This window comes from Argiope bruennichi, chromosome 2 (genome assembly GCF_947563725.1).
Source record: "Argiope bruennichi chromosome 2, qqArgBrue1.1, whole genome shotgun sequence".
NCBI classification, from domain to species: Eukaryota; Metazoa; Arthropoda; class Arachnida; order Araneae; family Araneidae; genus Argiope; species Argiope bruennichi.
The window spans coordinates 100816462-100841636 of record NC_079152.1 but is presented as its reverse complement, the minus strand read 5'-3'; the positions used below and the strand labels follow the sequence as shown (position 1 = coordinate 100841636).

At 28.9% G+C, this 25175-nt stretch overlaps 1 protein-coding gene across 3 annotated transcripts in view; it reads left to right on the top strand.

The window, feature by feature from the left end:
* The first annotated feature begins 14137 nt into the window (after positions 1–14137).
* LOC129989317 (SEC14-like protein 2) overlaps positions 14138–25175 on the top strand; it is a 38109-nt gene continuing 27071 nt past the window's right edge. The window contains exons 1-3 of one of the 3 annotated variants that reach the window (XM_056097772.1): positions 14138–14289; positions 21828–21941; positions 22075–22150. In XM_056097772.1, coding sequence (XP_055953747.1) covers positions 21891–21941; positions 22075–22150 — 127 coding nt within the window. In that variant the 5' untranslated portion in view covers positions 14138–14289; positions 21828–21890. Of the gene's footprint in view, positions 14290–18139; positions 18282–21670; positions 21691–21827; positions 21942–22074; positions 22151–25175 lie in introns of those variants that run through there. The other 2 variants (XM_056097779.1, XM_056097787.1) reach the window with 2 other exon arrangements.

Here is a 25175-nt window from a genome sequence, read left to right as displayed (position 1 = left end):
TAGCTGATTCAGCAAAACACCACAGTTTCAGCTTCTTTTAATTTATTACACTATGGGCACTTTGACTGGATGAAACCGTGATATCTGCAAGCATAGCAATGAATTTCTTTCTTGTCTAGAATTAGTAAACTTAGAATTATCATAGATGGTATTTTAAACCTGTTTGACATCTCTAGGATTATGAGGCTTAAACTTTCTTTCTGGAACAAATTATACATTTTCTTTAAATTGTTAAATGTTTTATGTTTTTTTTGCAACTATAGGTGCATTTTTCTTCATGCTAAGACTCACTTTTTCTTTACAATCGGGAATCGTAAGTTCTGTCTTCAGCTACTTTTTGTTAAACCAAATTGAGCCCTCTCCTCTTCTTTATTGTCTGCAAAGCGTTCATTGATAATATTAGTTAAAATATTCTTTGTAAGTTCTTCATCATAAGTATCATAACTCATTATCACATCTCGCAATTGTAAGTTATCCGTAATTTGCAATACTAGCATTACAAATATTACTAGCATAAAATATTAGCATACCTCTGCGTATTTCAAGTATGGCCGATTTAGCCACGACCTAAACACACCTCTTGAAATAGATTTACATAGTTTTTATTCTTTGATAATTGTTCATGAAGTTTCCAATCTTACCTAATACTTGTTCATCGGTGTAAACTTATATAAATTGGGAAGAAGAAGAAACTACTAAATTTCAATGTATTTTAAAAGAAAATTTGAATGTAAATTTTTTCATTAAAGTATTAAAAATATCAAAAGCTCAAACCTAAGACAGCTTTACTTATATGAAATCCTTATATGATATATGTATAAAATGATATAAAAATATATATGAAATCCTTAAGTGTAGGAAATTTTATTAAATTTCTTTAAAAATTAGATAAAATGCATACAAAAATTTAATCGTATGTCACTTTTCAAACATCTATTTAAAAAAAATTCAGTTTTACTAAACATATTTAACTTTCGCTCTCAAAATGAGTATGGAAATAGAGTAATGTAATATTAAATCAAAATAACAGTGAAAATAACAAAATAGAAAAACTGCAAGACACCGTTCATCTCCATGCATTATGCATTAGGATAAAATAAACACTCTTTCACTCAAGGATGGGTCATGCAAAATAAAAATACAAGAATGAATCATCATCAAAGCAAGACAATTTTACTGCGAGGGATCCTTTTTGTTCAAGGATACTTTCGTTTCGAAACAATTTCTCTGAATGAGTAAATTACTTAATATTTCTCTTCAAGACAAAAAAAAATTGTTTTCTATTATATATGTTCATTTATTAAATAAGAATTGAATACACTTACAAATATATTTAAAACATAAATGTAACCCTCTTTTCAAATTTTAGTATCAATTTTAAACAACCACTTTCCTTTGTTTTTATTGTTAAGATACGAATGCACCATATAAATGTAGGTGTCATTTTACTTTCTCATAATTAAAATATTGCAAGTTGTGACGAGTTAATTTATGAGTTAGCAAAGCTATTGATATCTAAATTATCATCATGTAATCCTAGTTTAAGTTTCGTTTTCGTTAACACTTTAATATTTTTTAAAACTTTCACAATTAATAAAACTTTATAGATAAATAAATCTTCTCCTACTTACAGCAGAGTTACTTTACAACAACGCTCGGAAAACGCGTTTCGTGCCGAGTTGACTATTTCTTCTTTGCTGGGGATAATTTTTGGGGAAGAATATCGCTCCTTCCCCAGGCTTGTATGTCGCCGGGGGAAGGAGCGATATTCTTCCATGATCACAGGAAAAGCCGAAAAGAAATTAAGCTCAGGTTCAATAAGAAGCATTTCTTTTAATGGTGAATGATTTTAACTTTTTGAACACCATTAAGCTGACACTTTCTTTTATGTAGAGATATGTAACAGGCTAACTGAAAATTTAATAAGTAACAATATGCAAATAGAAAAGAAGCTATGTACAATTACAAATTAATTTAATTACACACAAGCATTATATAAAATAATTATAGCACAAAAAATACTTTAAAAATAATTATAAAAAAGAAATTTACTCTGGGACAAGGGGAAAAGTCATGCACAATCAATCAAGAGCTGAGTTGTTCTTAGCATATTGGCTGCATGGTCCCCTGTGGTAGCGTTGCAATATTAAATTGAACAGGCTTTCGCTTAATCGAAGCGAAAAATTACTCACTCCAAAAACCGACTTTCATTCTAATAAATTCCATAGAATTCTCACTACAATAAATTTTCTGAATATAGCTTTTTGAAGTATTAAAAAGAACGGGTTTTGTAAAAAAATTCAAAGATTTGCAATTCTTTTCAAAGATTTGCATATCTTTTATTCTATATCTTTACTTATAATAAAGATGAATGTAAGTATGTGATGGTACTCTGCAGGCCAGACCTTTTGAATAAGAGTTACCAAGCTTGGCACATGCACATTTTGCAGGGGAAAATGTTCAGCTCGGAGCGAGTTTTTTTTCGAATTTTAATTAAAATTTTAATTATTTAAAATGGGAGCGATAGTTTGGTGTTTTCCGCGATACCTTCCGACAATACAACACAATAATTATTTTTACATCAAGTTCAAAAATCATTTTAGTGATTCCAGTTTTTTTTTAATATAAAAATGTTTCCATTTTTAATGAAATTAAAAAATAATAGATTAAGAAATAAAAATAATATTTTCCCCCAATTTACTGCCAACAAAGAAAAAATATATAATTTAACCTGCAAAAGTACATAATGTGTGCATGAGAAGAATTAGCTTTTATCAACATGTTGACCTCAAGTTGACAAAAACCTCAAAATGAAAGATTACGTTACCTCTCGCTGTAAGCCAAACATAGAAAAATATCGTTTTTAGCGCGTATCGGTATGAAATGAAATGTGACATTTTCCTAAAAAAAGCAAGAAAAAACTGTTTCTGATCTTTTAAAAGATCTATGCTATTAAATAATAAATAAGCTTTATTTAAGGTAAACATGGTTTAATATATACTGGATAACCATTCTCATAGAACTCAAAGCTAATTTCAAAATTTTTAATGAAAAAAAAGTCTAGAAAAGTAAATTATTATATTTTATATAGTTTAGAACAATAAATGTCCTTTTGATATACGAATCTTACATTTATTTGCAGATTCTTTTTAGTGTGTGTCATATTTAATAAAATATTCCCTAAGTCGCTAATATTTTAAATAAAGAAAGTTCTACTTTTTAGAGACTAAAATTGGTTGAGTTAAGAAAATTTAAATATCATTATTCTATAAAACGGTCGCCATCGACCAATTAGAAGAAAATACGCCAATCAACATCCGAAGTTTCCAGAAGGCTGACTGGCCTAAAATAAAATAAAATATTACTTATGTCATTTATATCCTTTTAAACGAAAAATTGAAAATTGAGTTTTATGATGAATCAGATAAATTTTATTGAAGATTTTTTTTTTGAGATATTTCATAAATCATTAAAATAAAGGATTCTGATATGTACATAAGACTTCAATAATCAGCGATTCAATTTTCTGCACAAATATTTAAAAATATATATATTTGATTTCAGCAAATAAAGTTTTTGTATTTGAAGTTTGATCACTTCCTCAATTTAAAGTTCAAATTTTATGGAAGCTGACAGAAAATTAAACAGATACGTAGCACAATGAACGGAGTATTATAAGTATGAGTTATATGACTATCAAATTTTGAAGCTTAAAAATATTGTTAGGAATCTGTAATGTTGCTCCCCAGCAAATTTAGTTCCATAATAGGAAAGGCTGTTTTAGAAGCAGCTGTATTGGATGTTGATCGGACATCGGATGAATGACCCCTGAGCTTGACGACAAAATGAATGGTATTAGATACTTCTGAAATTTTGTCATAGGGCGAATGGGTGGAGATTTATCCTTGAATCTTCAAGAACCTTTTCTGTCCTTCTCCGGAATCTATAAAAGGAAGTTGTTTATGTCGAAGTCACTTATATAGTGTATCGTATAAACAGTCAAATGGCATATTCATTGGATTAGTCCAGCGAAGAGTAAGAGTAGAGTGGAACTCAAGCGATTAGTGGACTGACAATTGAGCCGTACACCGAATCTTGGAGCTAAGTATTTAAGTAGCATCGAGTCGTGTGTGGAGTAGCCAGTAGTAAATTGACAGTTCGTTACAGCTAAAGTGAGGAAACAGTGGAGAATAACAGGTGTTTGGAGATATCTTAGTGAATAGATACATAGATTTCCTCCTCCTACTGAGTTTTGTCCGTCTGCTTTGTGTGCTGTGGTTTTTGTTTGCTACCGATTACTACTTGTGTACTGTTGTTTATTGCTTGTGGACATATCGGCTGTGTAATCATAACGTCATTAGTGATGATTGTTGTTTGTGTTAAACCATACACCCACTATAGGCGAACCCGTCGTTCGAGTTTTAGTGGAATTAATGTTTCCGTAATAATATTTTATTAAAGGAATTATTAAGAGACCAAGTCGCGTCAAATATTTAATTGAAAATTTTAAAGAGCATTAATCCCAGCGAACCGGCTGTTCACCAAATGCTTCTAGTATCAAATGAAAAAAAAAATATTACTATTTTTAAATTCACCATGGTAAAATGCATTTGTGGCATATAGTAAAAATTTGCAACATAAGTTACTATTGAATACAATTTTTCAGTTTTATTAAAAACGGTGCAGCACAATTTTTAATTTTTAGCAGAATTTCTCAAAGAAAGTTATATTTACCATCACCTATGCTTGTACAATTACCTAAATGAAATTTTTCTTTAATATTTTGCAATCAATTGAAGCATCACCTTGACCTCAAAATTTATTAATTGGAAATTTTGATTATACTATTCAATAGCTTTTTACTTACAAAGGTATCTTAAGTAATATAAAATAAAATTCCTTTCAAACTTCAGCATCACGTTTTTATTGAAATGTGATAAAATATAATCCAAAATTTATCAAATGTGCATTATTTTTTACTTCTAAAACATCCTTTAGATAGTAATTTATGTTGTTTTCAAAAGTATGATCAACTGAAGGTCACAACACATCTTTCTTAAATGAGACAACAATTTATTAATTTCTTGTTTTATTTATTTGAAATTTCAGTTATGTCATGTGACAGTCTATTTTCTAAATGCTTTCGAAAGTTCCAAAATCGATGTCATTACTTCATTACTTGGATATAACTTAATGCAATGTACATAAAAGGGGAAACGAAAAAATTGTTTTTCTCAATTGTCTTAAAATAAGAAATTTCAGAAAATAAAGGCATGTCACATAATCCATCGTTCAATCAAAACAATAATAATCTTCGAAGTTTCATTCGATTTTTTTTTATCAAGGTAATAAAATCTTCAAATTGCTTTTCACAATGCGTGAAAAAGTTCAACTCGTATTCTCTTGATTTGTTTCAAATACAGCTTTTGGGTCACACATCGGATAATAAATAACAATTTCTTTTGAATTTGCAGGTCATAAAATGCTTCTTAAGAATTCTTTTGAATAATGGTGAATACAAAAACCATAAAACCGCATTTAGGGAGAGAAACCACCTTTTTCCTCTTTCTCACAACATCCAGGCATCCAAATTCTTTATCTAATGTCATTGTTTGGATCAAATTCCACGCATGGGTGATTCGTTTAGTCTTCACTGACCTTCGTAAATTTATCAACACTTTGTTATGCAAGTAAGCAACTTATGCATGCTTATAGTCGTCTAAATGTCATTATATCAGTTAACACCGTAAATCATGTTTCATGAAATGATGTTTGCAATTCGCGCAATGGTTTTTTTAGAAGAATTTAGTTACTCTGAATTACATATTGTAATAAAAAATGGTTAAGTTCCCACCCTAAAAATAGCAAATTAGGAGAAAAAAATAACGTTATTTCCATCTGAAACACATTTTGATTTTTTCTTTCAAAGATGTCTAGTTTAATCTTAAATATGAATCGGTATAAGAGTCCATTCTGTAGGAACGCTTATCACTTTCGTGTATACGTAGTATACACGAAATACGTATTCTTACACGTATACGATATTCTTCTATATGTAGTATAGAAGAAGTATCGTAATAGTCAAAATATTCGAACTCAAGATTTTGATGAATCTCAAATTTTTGGCGTTATTGGAAACATTTTTGGCGTTATATCGGTCTATCTGTGAACAGGATAGCTGAAAAAAGCTTTGAGCTTTACGGATGCAATTTGACATTTGTTAATTAAATTTGTTTATCTATCAAATATTGGACAAAATCTATTTTTAGGAAGTCTGTATGTCTGGCTGTTGGATTCCAAATGAATTCAATACCTACAAAATGCGATGAGCTAGATAGATAAAATTTCACTCACAGGTTCAGCATGTATGATATAGATTAGTTACAAATTTTGAAATAAATTTGTGAAAGGGTTAACCCTTATCTGGGTAAGTCAAATTTTAGGACTTAACTGGGGAGGTGCGGTCTACGAGACCGCATTTCATTCACACTCAAATTAAATTTTCTAATGAATGTATTAGTATGAAAAACTGCCAATATATTTTGCAGATATTTTTCTTGATATATAGATATGTTTTAGAAATTTTTCAAATTATATTATCATTGAAAAATGTAAATGCGTTGGAACATAGATTTTATACTCAAATTACATGTTACAATATTACTTTTTACTTTTTAAACCATACTTACTTTTACAGTATATGAAGGTATTTAGAAGAAAATATAATGTAAAATTCAACATTTATATAAAAAATAAAGAAAATGGCAATGGGTGAAATTGGCCCTTTTTTTATCGGCTTGTGTGACTTTCATAGCACGGTTTTCTAGGGCATTTTAAACATAGAGGTAAAGAACTAGTATAAAAATCAACCTATAAATTCTGTATATATACCTCTTGGTATATTAATATATTTTATAAATTTTTCAAAATACATTATCACTAGAAAAATTAATTAGGTTTGAACATACATATCAGAATCAATTGAATGCGAATTTTCCTCGAAAAACTCTTCCGTATAATTATTCCTTATCACTAAAATCACTTTCTGCTTCATTTAAAAGTGTCTGGAGCACTGCTTCATAATATGATCAGTAAACTGGATGATATTTCGAGGCCCAAGTTTTAGCGCCATCTGCTAAGCCTTGTTTATCACTGGGACACTAACAGGAAGATGCGGTCTTAGAGGCTGAATTCGGTTGAAAAAGTGCACGTGTATTGAAGGTCACAAAACAGGAAGCTACAGGGTCAATCGATTCAATTGAGCTAAACATAGAAAGGGGTGACCGCTAGCAATGGATTTTCTCCATTGCTAGCGGTCTCACAGACCGCACGTCCCCAGTTAAGGGTTAACCCTCTGTCGATCCACACTTTCGCATGCATGCAAACGCAATAATTAAATTGACTAAAACCAGTGAAATTCGTTATGTTACCCTGTGACTACAAATGTAAGTCCGTGGCATGTTTTGGTTTCATTTCGTCGGAAGAAGTGTGTTTAAAATACCTATTAGCAAGATAGATTTAATTAAGATGATGGATTTACGCCAAATATCTATATTTCGAATGTAATTGTTTGTTAATGTCATGTAAGACATTTGTGGCCATATTGAAGGTCTATAATTTTATATGGAAGGAGCAGAATAACATCGTAATTGGACCAAAATAGAATTAGAAATAAATAATAAGTTTACAGTCAAAATTCAAAAAGAAAGATAAAATGAATCCGGCCCGAAGGCTTTTTCAAGGGTCACCCTTAGGCAAGGATTCAAACCAGGGATTTTTTCTGTGTAGGGTCTGACTCTCGTCCAACAAACTGACCCCTCGTGACCCGAAAATCCCAGAAAATTGAGGTTTTGGAGACAAAATTAGTGTCACAAGAATAAAAGATAATTATACAAAAACAAGTAAAATCATTTCCAAAAAACAATCCAGATAAAAACACAGCAAATCAAACCAAAAAAATACCATGAAAATGGAACCAAAATCATTTGAACAAGAAAGCAAAGTACTTACTAATTGAAAGTATAATTCCAAAAGACAATGTGAGGTATAAACTTGTTAGTGCAACTGCACTTCGTTAAATTGAACTAAATTTAAATTTCCCACGTTTACAGCTATATATGCTTACCACGTTTTGTCATAATGCAACATCATCAAAGTTGAAGCGCCATCTGCCGAGACACAACTCAAAGCCAACAAACCGAAGGAAGTCAGACAGTCCTTCTCTTATCAAAACCTCTATATTGCAAAAGTTTTTGGAAAATCCGTTAATAGTTAAGTTTTTAATGAGATTGTTTGTTGCCAAAATATAAGAAATTTTATTATTGCATATTTTTTAATACTTTTAAATTGTGAAAAAATCAAATTTTTTAAAGTTTTAGTGTAAATTAGAATGGTAGTTGCTAAGTTTTATTATTTTAAAGTAAAATTCATCCCTTTTATCAAAAATATCTATTAACGTTTTTCCATTATCAATTTCTATATTTAAATCTAAATAATTAGCTTTAAGTTGATTTTCGTTTGTTTGAGTCAAAACTAAATCTTTTGGGTAACAATTAATAACATCATTAGGATTATCCAAATTTAAATCATCAATATATCTCCAGCCTATTATTAAGTTGTGTTTAATTATTTCTTTTTCATAATAATGTAGGAAAATATTGGCCAACGCACTTGAAAAGGGTGTTCCTATTGGAATACCCTTTACTTGTTTATAGAAATTAATTCCGTTACAAACATAGTTTTATTTAACATTAAATTTACATAACTCTAGCCAATTACTTTTTGTAATAATATCTCTATTTAAATATTCGTCATATATAATAGTACAGACCTCTATTAACTTTTCATGTGGTAGATTAGTGTACAGATTTTCAAAATCATAAGTATTAAGCTTATAAATATTGTTATCTTTTAGAAAGTCCAAAATATCTTTATTACTATTGATAATAAAACTATCTTCATCTTTAATTTTATCTAAGACAATTTTCAAGTATTTAAAGAAATGTTTTCCTGTATAGTAATTGTAACTACCGGTGCTACAAGTTACGAAACTATTGGACAGTATGCATACAAATTTCAGAAACGTCTACGTAAGGTACATCATATGCTGATACGTTTCTTACTATTCATGCAAATTACGATTAGGAAATCAATAATACAGCAATTCATGATAAAAAAATATTTGCACATACCACAGAAAAGAATCTAATGGTCATTATTCTATTCATTTTCTATAATTCACTTTTACTTTCTCGTATTCAAGTATAGTAATCGAACTCAAGACTTTGGTAAATTTCTAGGTAATTTGGTAAATTTTGGTAAAAAATAATCTAGGTAAATTTTGGTAAATTTTTAATAGACCTCCCTTTGTTCCAAAAATAAATTTTCAGAAAAAAATCTATTTTTAAAATAAATTTCCCAATAATAAATTTATAATAAATTAATAATTTATATAATTATAATAAATAAAATAAATTATATTCCAAAAATAAATTTTCGGAAAATATCTGTCTGTTTCAAAGATAACTCATAAAACGATTTAATCTAAATGGATGAAATTTGATATACAGCCTTTACTTCAAATTTATAGATTTCTATCAAATTTTGAGTAAATTTCGTGATGAGGAAGTCTTGTCCTTGTCTTGTTGTTGGTTGTCCGAATTTACGCAATAACTACAAACCGAAGACAGCTAGATAGATAAAATTCGATACACATATTTAACATCTATAGTGTGACCACCTATCAAATTTTCGGCCAAATTCAACAAGGAAATGCTCATCTGCCGATTTGTGCTTTCAGATAAACGCGATAGCTCAAAAACTGTCTTGTTGCTGATTGTCCGAATTTACGCAATAACTACAAACGCAATTAACGCAATAACTACAAACCGAAGAAAGCTAGATAGATAAAATTCGATACACATATTTAACATCTATAGTGTGACCACCTATCAAATTTTCGGCCAAATTCAACAAGGAAATGATCATCTGCGGATTTGTGCTTTCAGATAAACGCGACAGCTGAAAAGCGCAATTACTTAAATATATTAATTTTAGAATGGAATTTTATGATTACAAGTACATTTCTATGTTAAAGTTTTTTCCCCAATTGTTTGGGGAAAATGCATCTAAAACACAACTTTGATTTTCGGATACTGTTAACCGTATATCAGGGATTAATAGTATTTTGCCATAGATCACATGATAGATTCAATAAGAATGCTAAATTTACGCCAAACATTAGTATGTGGTAACTACTTATTATATCCAATACCACTCAAGGAGTTCTTTGGAATAACATATTTTTAGAGGGTATGCTAGAAAATTTTGGAAACTGGTTGCTTTTAATATTAATGTGTTCAGTTTTAAAATGTTTCAGTATTGCTTTTATTATCGCTTAACAGCTAATGCTTGATTATTTCGTTATTGCTTAATATTTTGAATGTAATTCTACCTTCTACGTGTATCATTTTGTTTTAACGCGTACAATTAATTAATGATTACTCAAAAATTTCCAAAACTCCGTTGCATCTGAATTTCAGATTGTGCTTCTGAACTGCTTCACTTTTTTCAAAATATTAAACAACTTGTGGGAAACCACGTTTTCAAATATTTTTCCAGGGTACGTTCTCCCAGAAACATATTTATTTAAATATCCATCATATCATACAATTATTATCTTCAATATAATATTAAATTTGTATTTTGAGAAACAGATTTGTGCCTCATATGTTGTTCGAGGCTTTTCATTTTCGTTGCTGCAAGCTTTAAAATTCTAAAAATTTAGATAGTTATGGTAATTGTATTCTAGTATATCAGTGTATTTTTTTTATCATTGATAGTATATACTTCGAAATAATGTTCATATAGTATTATATGCAAGTTAAGTCAAAATGCAAGCCCAGGTTTCAAATTTTTACCGTGCAACAGATAGTTTCATATTTTTTGAAATTTACATTACTTCAAGAAGTAAAGTATTCACATAACAACTCAAGAATCAGCGTGCTTTTATACGTTATTTTATTACATAATTATCATGTTATATATATATATATATATATATATATATATATATATATATATATATATATATATATATATATATATATATATATATATATATATATATATATATATATATATATATATATATATATATATATATATATATTCATGTCCAAAATTACGGTCACAAACATAAAATCTGCGGAAAATGAAAAACTATTCACTGTGTTGCCACGAAATTTGGCACAGAGGTACACTAGAATGGAAGAAAGAACATAGACACATAACAACATGGAAAAGATTTTAATTGGGAATTAAGAAACAGGGTATATCAAAAATTGTTATATTATGAATCAGAGATAAAGCATTTACCTCGGTAAAAGCCTGTCCAATATGGAGTGTGACCACCTTGCACTGCTATACAGGCTTCATAACGAGCTTTCATACTGTTTATGAGGGTGTCAATAAATGCGTGGGTTAACAATGGCCATTCTTCCAAAAGCGCTGCTTTTAACTCTTGGAGGGTAGTAGGAGGGGTTTTACGCTGTGCAATGGCTCTTCCGAGACCATCACAAACATATTCAATAGGATTGAGATCCGCAGACCTCGAGGGCTAGTCCATACGTCGAATATCCTCTTCCTCAAGAAAATCATCGACGCTCTGGGCTCTGTGTGGACGCGCGTTATTGTCCCTAAACATGAAGTCTGAGCCAAAAGCACTCCGGAACCATCTCACATAGGCTTCAAGGAACTCATCCCTATAGAGATGTGCATTGACCGTACCCGCATCGAAGACGTGCAGTGGTGTACGACTGCCCAACATTATGCCACCCCAGACAAGGATTCCTCTGCCATCAAATCTGTTGGTTTCTTTTACGTAGGAGGGATGATAGCGAGCTCCTCGCTCTCTCCAGATGAAGATTCGACGAGTGTCACTCTGTATAGTAAATCTCGACTCATCACTGAAAAGAACACCCCCCCATTCTTGCTGTTCCCAAGACTGATGTGTTCAGCACCACAACAACCGGGCTTTTCTGTTGGATGCAGTCAAAGGGACGCACTTAACTGGTCACTGGGCATAAAGGACCTTCTCTGCTAGACATATGTATACTGTTTGTCTGGAAATTCTTATTCCAGGCGCAGCAGCAAGGTCCCGAATAAGTTGAGGAGCCGTGGTCAGCCTATGCCATCGTGCGCTTAATGCCAAATAACAATCCTGTGCAGGCGTCGTTGCTCTGTGACGGCCTTGGCCGGCCTTCCTAGCTACAATACCACTTGTTTCGATTTGATTCTACAACATGGATACCACTTTCGGTGCCACTTGTAACCATCGAGCCACCTCCGCTTGAGACTTCCCAGCTTCAAACCTGCCAACGGCTCTTCATCTCAAGGAATTGTCTAAACGATTATGAGAACTCATTCTCATTGGAAACAGGTTAAATTTTTTGTTTTAATGCAATATTCACAAAATTGCAGGCAAAAATCCCAAATACCTAAACGGTCTAATTTTAGTAGTTCCTCAAAAAATAATGCTAAACAACATTTTTTCCCACAACAAAGGTTAATATCGTGTTACCGGTCCTTCACAATATATAAAATATAATTTGTTTAGATTTTATTGGTTGCCATTTAGAATTACTTTGAAAAACATTTTTGTGACCTTAATTTTGGACATGAGTGTATATATATATATATATATATATATATATATATATATATATATATATATATATATATATATATATATATATATATATATATATATATATATATATATATATATATATATATATATATATATATATATATATATTAAAACCCTGATTTCTTTGAGAAGAAAATTGATCAAAATGACTACATATTAACAATCACAGTTATTCTTTCATTCAATGTCTTTAAATAGTTTTACATTTGATTACGTTGAACACTTCTATATTCCAGAAAATTCACCTCTAATTGAGTATAACTTACTCTGTTTAATGACTGATAGAGAATTTGGTGATAATTTCTCTAGAAGTTGTTCAATGATCGAATAGCTGCCTAGTTAAGCTTAGTTGCTCAAAGATTCACCTGTATAGTTATTCAATTACGAATAAACTGTCCTAATTCAATGAATACTTTTTGAAGGTAAAGTGTAACTGTCATGACTTTTCCCTTGAGTAAGTAACCTTCTTGTTACTAAAAAGTGCTTTTTCATACCAGTAAAGAATGGATCATTGCAAGGAGTCTCAAGTCTAAGAATTGGTGTAGGATTCTGCAAAAATCCATCATTTATGTTAATTGAGCAGATGATTGAGATCAGACAGCCTTCAGCGGGAGTTGTAAGAAAATTTTAGTACTTTTCATCTAATCTTATTTTAAAATGAACTCTACAATAACTTTGTAAACGTTTAACATGGCTTTAACCGAATTAAGCTAAACAAAATTAATCCAACTAAAAAGAATCAAATGAAATTAGTAATAACACGACAAGCTTGACAGCGATATGGCGGTTTCCCCCGAACAATACATTATTCGAGGAAGCGAGAATTTCCTTTTACACTTTTTGGTAAATTAAAACAAAAGTTTTAAAAGTTAAACTATTCATTAAATACGATTTTTCTGGTTTCCTCCAGTTAAAAATTACGCATTTGAACACATTTTATAATGTTTGATAAAATCGTTTAAGGAAAGAAAGGGAAAAAACTTTTATCTTTTGTAATCAATAAATATTAATCTTAGAAAAGTGATACTACTGGTAATAATTCAACCTCATTAGAAAATATTTTGAAGAATGATGAGGAGGATGTTTTAATTTCTCAAAAGGATTAAACTGAGGATGAATAAAGAAATGAATGAAAATGATTAAAATAATTGTAATATAGAAAAAAACGGATATTCCAGAAACTATGATACGTTTTAAGGGCATCTGTTAATGATTACGAAATTCCAACAATGGCTGCTTAAAATTATTACTTATGTTCTACAAGGAAAACCTGAAACCAAATCTACTTGACATTATAACTTTAGAGAGTTTACAGGTTGCTATTGTAGCCACGAATTATTGAAATAAATGGGAAAACTATTTCCTTGTTGTACCAAGGCCTGGATATTCCCATTGTTTTGGAACTTCTTTAAATTTTAATTAATGTTGCTACTACAGGTTGCTGCCCTATTTCCACAAAGGAAAAGAAAAACCACAAAAACAAAATAAAAACGTAGAAAAGAGGGAGCTACTCACATTTTTATTCAATAACCGCGGAGAACTTTGATCTTATTTCTTTCACTCTCTGGTCTTCATATCTGGTAAGTTAAGTTTCGTTTGAAAACTTAACTTTAGAACTTTTATTCAGAGTTCAGTTTTAAGCTTTAGAACTTTTATTCAGAGATCACTTTATTTTTATTCTTTTGTTTATGTTATATTATGTATAGGTGTGGCAATTATTTTTGAATTTTATCATATATTTTGTATAAAAACCGGACTCAGTTATATTCTAAATATTTATTACAATTCGATGTGTATTTTTACTCTGTCATCTCATTAAAATTCTATATTCTAAAAAATGTTGTTAACGATTACAAATATAAATTTGTCATATGTTGTTAACGATTACAAATATAAATATAAATTTGTCAAATATTGTTAACATTTATAAATATAAATATCAATTCGTTAAATATTGTTAATGATTATAAATAAAAAATTGTTAGATATTGTTAAGGATTATAAATATAAATTTGTTAGATATTGTTACCGATTGTAAATATAAAAATAAATTTATCAGATATTATTAACGATTATAAATGCAAATATAAATTTGTCCTCCTTTTTTAATTTTATAGACCAAAAGACTAAGCAAACTAGTAATTATGTTTCTAAAGTACAAATTTTAAAAGTATTTAAACCTATATTAGAACTATTCATTTACCTTCAGTTGTTTTTTCAATTATATTTTATATAACTTTTTAACCAGGTTATTTATGAATCTAGCTTCTAGATAATCAAATTATTTCTAAATTTTGTTTCCTTTTTTAAGAATATAAATAACGATTGTAAATAGTAAATATAATTTTTTTTTCTTTTCACAGGCCATCAGACTAAACAAACTATTAATTGTACTTTCTAAAATACAAATTTTAATAACATCTAAATATATAATAAAATTATTCACTTATCTTTAATTTTTTGCAATTATATTTTATATAACTTTATACTCAAGTTATTTATGAATCTACCCTCTAGATAATAAAATTACTACTAAATTTTGTTCTCTTTTTTATGAAATTTTTATACTTTCTCAAATTTTAAATAAATTTCTTTAAATATTTAATAATGTTTTCTATTGTTCTAAAAATTCGAAGCATATTCATAAATTAATTTATATTTTATACTATTCTTTTATTTCGAAGTAAAAAGGAAAAGTTTAATACATTTATTTAGTTGAATAAACTCATTAAATCAGAATTCCATTTCGTTTAATATTGACAAAAGCTGCAGGAACAATTAATATATATAATTATCTTTATATAATTGAACCGTTCATAATTATTTTCATGTTGAAATTGCATATTTTTTCTTATATTAATTTTAATTTTTCTGTTTCGCTAGATAGTACATAAGTTTTTTTAAACAATTTTTCTCAAATGTTAACATCAGCTTAATGAACCATGAAGTACTTTTTCTTTTCCTTATTTCATTCTACTTTCTTTTCATTTCATTTCTACTAATTATTTTAAAAAATCGTATGATATTAAAATGAATTTCTTGTTATTAGAAATTTTAAATTTAATTTACCATCAGAAGCACTAATGTGACAATTGCACTCATGTGACAAAGCTAAATTATTTCAAACGATGGCTTTGAAAAATAATCTATTTTTAATTCATTGATTGTTTTCCTGGCATCGTTGATTTGTTGAAATGCTTTACGTTATAGATATTTTCTTGACTTTTATTATTTTTGAAGCTTTCAAAGAAAAATATTTTTTTACCATCAGAAGTTTACAATTAATTTGTTTCTAACAACTTATTACAAAATTAATTTAATGATTTTATCTTTCTTTATTATTTATTTTTCTTCCTTAGATCTTTTTATACCGCTTTATTTGCCAAAAGAATGACATGTTTACGATAGAATTAAAAACTTGTTCTAAATCGGTTATTTCTTTTATGTAATCATTATTCATTGAGCTTCCTATAAATATATCTATCATTTCATGGCATATGTAAAAATAGTTTTTGAAAGTAAAACACTATTAATATCAAACGAACAGAATGAAAAATGTCCAGGACCTGCAATCCAGTAATAAAAACAAAGAGTTTGCCAAATTTATTAATAATTCGAAGAAATATTATAAAATTAATCCTAAAAGTTATTATTTGACTGTTATTAAGTTAAATATCGATATAATTTTTAAATAGAATTTCAGAAATATTAAATCAAAATCAAAATTTGATCATTCCAGATATCTTTAAAAATGCTTATGAATGAAAAGGATTTTACCGTATTTAATGCTATAAAGTGCATAAAGAAAAAATAAATTCATTTCATAAATTTGACAATGCATTTTACGTTGTTTCTACTTTTTTGTTCTGCTTTAATATCGATTCTCTCTTGCCTTTTCAAATAAAAGAAGGTTGTTCATAAAAGCAATTCACGCAATTTTTATAATAAATTTTCAAATGTTTACGTTATTTTATCAATTTTACAATATCGATTTTCCATTATTGTAACTTAACTACAAATACTTCATTATGTATTTTTAAACTTGATTTAAAAGCAAAATTTTATTTAATAATGTTTTCTCTCCTAAGTTTCAAATAGATAAGATTTTAGATAAGCTTTGCTATGTTTTTATTTTTCAATTCTGCTAGATTTTTCAATATCATTTACTATCCAGTGAATTCCATTAAGAATTTTTTCAGAAAAATTCTTTTTGGATTCCCTTAAACAACATTACTTAAAAATGTGTTTTTTTTTATGATTATATCTTTAATAAACGAAGATATATTTAAAAAATAGGATACAGAGTCTATAACATGTCTCAAAAATCTATAATTGGTCTCATCACCTAATTCTTTCTCAAAAGTTGAAACATATGAAATGGAATAATTTCGCTGTTTCATAATTTTCATTATGTTTTAAATAAAAAATTGGTTAAACTTTCTTAATACGAAATTTAAATCCATGTAACATGATTAGCTTGAAGAAAAGTTTATTTTATAAAATAAATGTTTCTTTATTTCATCTATTATCTGAAAGTATTCGAGTTCTTTTTTTGATTTTGCAGTAAAATAATGCTTAAAATTTAAGTAAAACATTTATCTTTTCAAAATTCAGAAGCAAATTGCACACGAAAAATCCTTTCGAATACAAAAATTCTTACTGATTACTTTTAATTACACTTTACATGATGGATTGACAAAGGGAAAAAACTATAAGCAAAATCCCCAAAAAAAGTAATACAAATGTAAAAAAAGACTGCTTACGTTTAATTCCAGTTTACATGATGGATATACATCATAAGTAAGTTTAATAAAATACAGTAATTTAAATAAAAAACAGTAATAAAAATGTAACGGCAAAAAAAGAGCTAAACATTTTAACCAATGTCAACTTCAATCAGATGAGGAAATATCATGGAATGTCAAAAAATAAGCCGTACTTCAGACCCAGTATTTGTCAACTTTAAAAGGGATTATTTGTCAAGATGAATCTATGACAAATTTTGATGGACATTCCCAGAAAACTTCTGGGACATTATCAGTCATCTACTATTTAAACAATAGACGCTGTAAAACGTGATATTGCACAACAAAGGAGTGATTATGTGTCTGCGTGTCAAGGCTACGTGTTAATAGGCACTATCATACTGTGAACTTTCTATAATATATAGTTTAGTGGTTGATAAAATTATAATGTTTCCTATTCCATTAATGTGTTTAGTTTTCCTTTTATTTTTTGACAAGCATCGGTTATTATGTATTAAAAAAATTTGTAACTTTTTTCCCTGAAGTCATTTGATTGCTACAGATCAAATGTCGTGTTCTTACAACATTATAATTTCACGTTTTTTTTTTTTTTTTTTTCTTATCGGCTTTTAAATCATATAGAATTTGATACTTCTTGAAACAAAAGTCTTATTCTTTTCTTTGTGGCTTTCACTGTGATTTAGTTTCTGGATTTGTAAAATCCCCTTTAAATCGTCAATAAGCACTTCTTGCAGTTTGTGCTTCATTACATTTCAGCTCTATTGAAGGACTGCCTTTGAATAACTGTCTTTATTTAAGAATCAAAAGTAAGCAAATCTTTTGCATTCTTATTTTTTCATCGTTGACTATATCGATAGCAGCTTAAATTTCTCGTTTATTTAAATTATCATTGACATTTCCCTTTTTACTGACTCTTTTTTTTGTTACAGTTCACATAAGAAGCAAGCTTAATTTATGTAGAATTTGCTTTTATTTAGTTCATTTTTATAAATGTATTATCAAATGATCTCACTGTCTTCCGCAATGAAATACCCATTATTTATTCTTATGTATAATCATTGGTTTTTTTAAATGGAAACCTCCACATATCTGTAAGGAAATTTGTTGGTAAAGGAACAATTGTAATTAGTTTTATTTTTTGCCTCATTTAAAACTATAATTATTCTTCGTACTCATTGAACGTTAATAACCATATTTGTTACAGAATAATTCTTAAAATTATTAAATTTGTTATAGAAAAATTATTAAAATTAATAAACAAAAATAAGCAAGTTATTTTAGTGATAAACTAAAAACGAGAAAATAATGCTTATCCGAAAATGTGAAGAAAACAATAACCATTGAAATTGTGTGAAGCAGGTTTTATTAGCATATTTTTAGCAGGGTAGCATATTTTAAAAGAACTGGTATAATAATTGCATTTGTAATTTATTTTAATTTTAATGGTTATTTTGAAATTACATTTCTTTATGGCACCTCTGTATTTAATTTTCTTATCGTATTGTATTCTGTGTCTAACTCTAACACTTTTTTTAAAATTTTTATGTTTAATATTTTATTAGATTTATCTTTTTCTTTTTAATACACTGATTAATGTATTTTTAAAACTTTTTGAATAATAATTATCTTCCACTTTTCAGTAGTATAATTATCTTCTACTTTTCATTTAATCTCTATCATAATTTAAATTTGCAAGTATTATGAAATTTTGAAATCAATTACTCATTAATTATCATATGACGATTTGCTTATGGAATAATAATCTAAATAAAATAAATCGATTAAATGATAATATACCTCCCAAATATTTAAAAAATGCATTGCCATTGGTAAGGGATTGCAGCAAAGTTTTAATTAATAATTAGTGGGTAAAATAGAAAGTAATTGTAAACTTCTATCCTTATAAACATGAAAGTAGTTAAGAAGGACTTTTAAAAGCTAATTATTATTGCAAATAAATTTAATTTCCCCGTTTCTAATAGGTGCAATATGAAATAATTCATATTGCTTCAATCATCTCTGTAATTCCTTTTTGCTCACATTTTATCAAGTATGAGATTTCTTTAAATCATTTTGCAAAAACGTTGCTCATAACAGAGAAAAAAAATATTTTGATTATGTAAAACAAAAAACACCCCTCAGCATTTATTTATTTTTAAATTTATTTTGATTCTATTTATTCTTACACGCGAAACGAGAAATTTTTGAACTTTCAGCACATTTTACATTGAAAAACGCAGATCATAATATTTACACTGACTGTCAATTCCTCGCTTCTGATTGGTGTAATATGAAATAATTCGTTTTATTTTATTCAGTTTGCTATGGAATTTCTTTTTGCTTATTCTGTATCAAGTATCAAATTTCATTATGTCATTGTGCGAAAACCATACTGCAGAAAGAATAAAAAATTGTGTTGCTTATGAAAAAAAAAAAATATTTTTCTCTTGTTTGTGATTCTGTTTATTCTTACTCGAGAAAAGCTAACTTTTGTAGTTTCAGCATATTTTATGCTAAAAAATGCAGCTCATAAAATTCACGCTGATTTATTTTAATTTTCTTGTCTTCCATCTACCAAAAAAACTAGCCGCCTTTGGTCATCAACTTGCCCTCCCAACTTACTGATTTTTTTAGGCAGTTAAACAATTTATATGGAAAGTATTTTTTTAATCACCTTGTTATTTGACTTGACTAAAAAAACTTGAATTTAATTTATTCAGTCTAATATAAACTATTGTGCGTACAAATTGAAAGGTATATATACTACAAAAAGAAAATTTGGGAAAAAAATCCTACTTACGTTGAGTTAATGTCCGAAGAAAATAATTCGTTTTCTGACTTAATTTTGTCTCTACTAAAAGTACGTTATAGTAGTTTGATGGATGATTTTGAATTTCATCATAATATCAAAAATATTGATACAGAATTAAATTTAAAAACATTATTGAAAACGAAGGAAAATCGTTCAGAAATGAATGCATATCATTTTAAAGATAAAAAGGGGGTATCTAATTTTACAGATGTTTCGATACTATTAAATGGCAATGTGAGCTACAAGTGAGTCACGCGTCAATCAACGTTCTAAACGTATTTTCGAGCTCGATTAAGTATTTTGTTTGATGACTATTTCTGTCATTTTGATTTATTTTACATCTTCTTACCTTTGCTGAATACAGGTTTGCTGCATCTCCAATAATATTTTCCAGTTCCAGTAATTAATAAAGAGAAGCAGTAAAAATGTTCAATGAAACAGCCTAAAATTGTTTGTTTGCATTTGTTCGATTATTACAGTTCGACAATAATTAATAAGAGCGATTTCTGTGCTACGTACAAGGGTTGTTTAAAAAGTATCCGACCTTGAATTTTCCTGCTTACGGTAATGATACTAGAACGGCGCCACTATGCCCAGTGGAAGAAGGTAACTTAATTGGCGTGCTTGAAAATTTTCTCTGTATTCCTGTAAGCCAGTCACTTCTAGTTAGTCGCTGGATAAGGTGATTCATAAGTGTTCCTCAGATTTTTTGTTTCTCTCAAGATGACTGAACGAGTTGAGCAAAGATACTGCTTCAAAGTTCGATGATTCTCAAGGCGAAACAATTTGTAAGATTCAACAAGTGTTTGGAGACAATGCTATGAGGATAATACAAGTGAAGGAATGGTTTAACCGATTCAAAAATGGTCGCACATCGTTGGAGACGATCACAAATGCATCGTGAATACGCACCGGAAGGAAGAATAGTAACAAAACAGTACTAGCAACAAGTTCTATGACGACTCAAATATACAGTTCGATTCAAAAGACCAAGCTTCTGGACGTTGAAAAACTGGCATTTGCATCATGACAATTCTCCAGCTCATTCGGTATACCTGATCCAGACTTCCTTGGCGAAATGAGGATTTCCAGTCATCTCTCAACCTTCCTACTCTCCAGATATGGCTTCTTACGACATGTTTGTTTCCGAAATTGAAGATTCTGTTGAGAGTGCACAAAAGATAATGCATAACGCGACAATGGAGATGAACACCATTCCATACGAAGGCTTCCGAGAGCGTTTTCGCTTGTGGAAGGATCAGTGGGCTAAGTGTGTGGAGGTGCAAGTGGTCTACTTTGAAGGGGATTAGGCTCCCAATTTCGTCACTTGAGTAATATATTTTTCCTGGCCAAAGGTCAGATAATTTCTGGACAACCCTCGCATGTTACTTTCATATATATAGGTATATATTTTTCATATATATAGATTATTTTTAATGGTTCTTTGATTTCAAATACCTTTCTCCTTTGTAAAGGTTTTAATCTATGCACTGGTAAAATATTGCAAAAGTATATTATTATTTAAAAAAATATTTTGCAGAAGTGGGCGAAAACTTGATCTTGAATATTGGCACAATAATCTAGAAGAGATTAAATAAAGAAAATGACTGAAACAGAAGATTATTCACCTTCAGAAAAGGAAGCCATTGAAAAGGTATTGATTATTGAACCATAATTTGATAAGAAATGTATTACTATTTCTGAAATATTTTGGATATAAATGCTCTTTAATTTCATTATGGAAATAATTTAGAGTTTGCAATTTTAATTGGCTGTTTATTTTTCAGTTGAGAAAAAAGGTATCGAAGGATCTTGACAAAGATCTGTATGAAGATAGTCATCAACTATATCTGATGTTGAAAGGTAAGAATATTTTCCCAATATAAGTTATCTTTTCGGAAATAATAAACTAATACTTAAATACCTTTAAAAAACTAAAGATTTGAGTAATACCCTGTATGGAAAATCCATTTATATGATTCTGAAATTTTATTATAAAATAAATTAGTCTTAAATTCTTAAAAAAATATTATGATCATAGTGAAACATTAAAGATCCTGGCTTAAACTGAGATAAAGTATTGTTTGTATAAATATGCCCAGATCTAAAGAGGAATTTATTAAAGAAGTTGTTGTTACACATGCCCCAAAACAGCAGAGCTATATCAAGTCTATGAAATTATGTACCCTGAAGAAGTCCAATACTAACAATGGATAATCAATAAGATCCTTCCTGGAGAGGTCCAGACAAATAAGAATGTGATCAGGCGAAGTCTCTTCCATAAAACACTTGAGGCAGACTTGAAAGCGCTTAGAACTCTCAGAATATATAATAGTTCCAAGGTGCCCACTGAGAAACCGATTAAGAGTAGTGCGATCCTGCCTACTACAATCAAGAGTCAGAGTTGGCAAAGTTCATTGATGGCAATAAGCTCGCTATGTACCCTGGACCTCTATCTTACATCAGTAATGTACTGGTGGGACAAGCCAAATGGTTTCATTTTGACTTTTAGCTTAGGTAAGAGTTCCAGAGGCACAGATGAATCATTAGCTCCCACTTTAGGCAGGAGGTCCCATTACCCTTGATGCCAACATCCATTGTAGATGGATCTGATAAGACAAGGGCAGGTGTTTTAAGTTTTGGGGTAAATTCATTCCCCCATTATTTCTCACATATTCCCAGTTGGCCAAGTATTGAATTGAGCGTTCTTCTATCTGACAGAATTTTTATGAGTGAGTGACTTGAGAAATTCCAGTCCTTCATTGATGGCAATAAGCTGACTATGAAAAACAGAGCAGAAGTCGAGATTCCTCTTCTGTATTTTTACCTCTTTCTTGAGATTTGATGTTGATTCCACTGCCAATACAGTCATTATCATTTATGCTACTTATTTTGCTTTTAATTACAATTTATTAACCATAGATTTTGATAAATAATTTTTGTTAACTTTTCTTAAATACTTTTTTCATTAGAACAACTTTCCTATAAAATAGCGACCATCATTGTTCCTCATATCAGAGCTTCATCATTAATTGAATTCATAAATAAATTTGTTTCTTTTTGTTTTTAATATAATTTAAATTGACAATGCTTTATCTAATATATTTAAATTTCACTCTATATTTAGTTGAAAATGTCGAATAATTATTGCGATTGACCGTCGAATTATTGCTGAACATGTCGAATTTTTTTTTTAATCACGTGGAAGAAATTTTAGCATTAGAAAGATTATGGTGCTTAAAAAAAAGTGAGCACCGCAACTCAACAGATCTTTGAGAATTTAAACAAAATTGACATTATATAATTATTTAACAATGAATAGTTTTCATCATATTTTCTAAACTGTCAGCATCCAATTCAACATATCGAAATTTATAGGAAGGCATATCTTAATGTTCACTGCAGTTTTGGAAAATTCATTAGTTTCTTATTCACCTAAACATCGCATTTGATAGTATAAATGGTTCAATTCCTTTCACAATTTCAAACAGCATATAAAACGCAGACTTTATTCTCAGTGGCAAACTCATTTTAGACCTCAAAACGTAATGCAAACTTTACGCTATCATATCAATTATTATCTGGAGGCATATTTTGCCCTATTTAAAAAATATATATGCTATCCTTACACGATTAAGTATCGGTCGAATTAGATTTATTCATAACTTTTTATCATACAGAAAAGTTATTTCTCTTCACATATTTTGTCTATTGCCTCGGCTGAAATGCCATAAAAAACATCAAAATGAGGGGAAATACATAGCATGAATTGTATTTGTTTAAATTGTAGAAATGGCTAATCTACGCCGGCCTCCAGATATGTTATAAGAAATGTTGGAAATTGAAACAGCTGTTTTGTGCTTAAATAAAACACTTAATTTGAGAGAAAAAATTTTAACAGAAAAATTGTAGGTATAAAAAAGATCTATGAAATAAGCTAAGAAACGTAGCGATAACTTAGGTAAGCCAGAGTTAAATTAATTAACTTAGTTAAATTTTTAAAAAGCTATTTTCGCAAAAATATTTTTAATTTCTTTTTAATTTGAATGAAATCTTTTTATCTGAAAAAAAGCAAAAATAAAAAATATTACTTTGTACCGACTCGTTTCCGAAAAGCATTATATAGGTGTGTTCATAAGCATAAAGGTTATCAGGAAATGTCTTCAATCTTAATAACTAAGGCAGGATATTAAACTTAAACTCTATTTTAACCACCTTTTTCTCTAGAAATTGATCCTTATAAAAGCAACCGAAATGGAAGAACAATACTTTTAGAATAGCATTACTTTTCGGTCTACGAATTATGATTGTTTGAAAAAAAATTTGTTGACATTTTCAAGGACTCCATTTTTTTTTTCAGCAGCATCGATTTTTTAGAAAAATAATGCAGGTATATGCCTGGAATTTTCTCAGGATATTTCCATCTACAAAACATACATAAGTGGTATTCTAAAAATTTCGCTCAAGGTTAAAAATAGTGAAAAATATTTTTTCTTATTTCTACATTTTTAAAATTTAATTTTGTCTTAATTAAACATATTATAACGTTTGATTGCTTATTTGTTTAATTTCTTTAATACCAATAATTTTTTTAATTTTATTTTTTATTTAAGCTTCAAACATCAGATTTTCGAATTCTGTCCCTTTTCTTCTTATTCGGTAATACAACCAGAGACAAACTTATAGGCCTGTGTTTGACAGGGATTTCAAAACTTAAATTTAAAAAAAATTGCTGTTATGTTTTTCTGTCACGTCATAGTACAATTCACTAAAAATACTGTTCGTTTCAGTATCCTGAGCGCATTTCAGTGATTATTCGTTATTCTTTGACCTTGATTTTTGACCTATTAGATTCTTTTTCGTTCAATTTTTTTCACGTGTATGTATT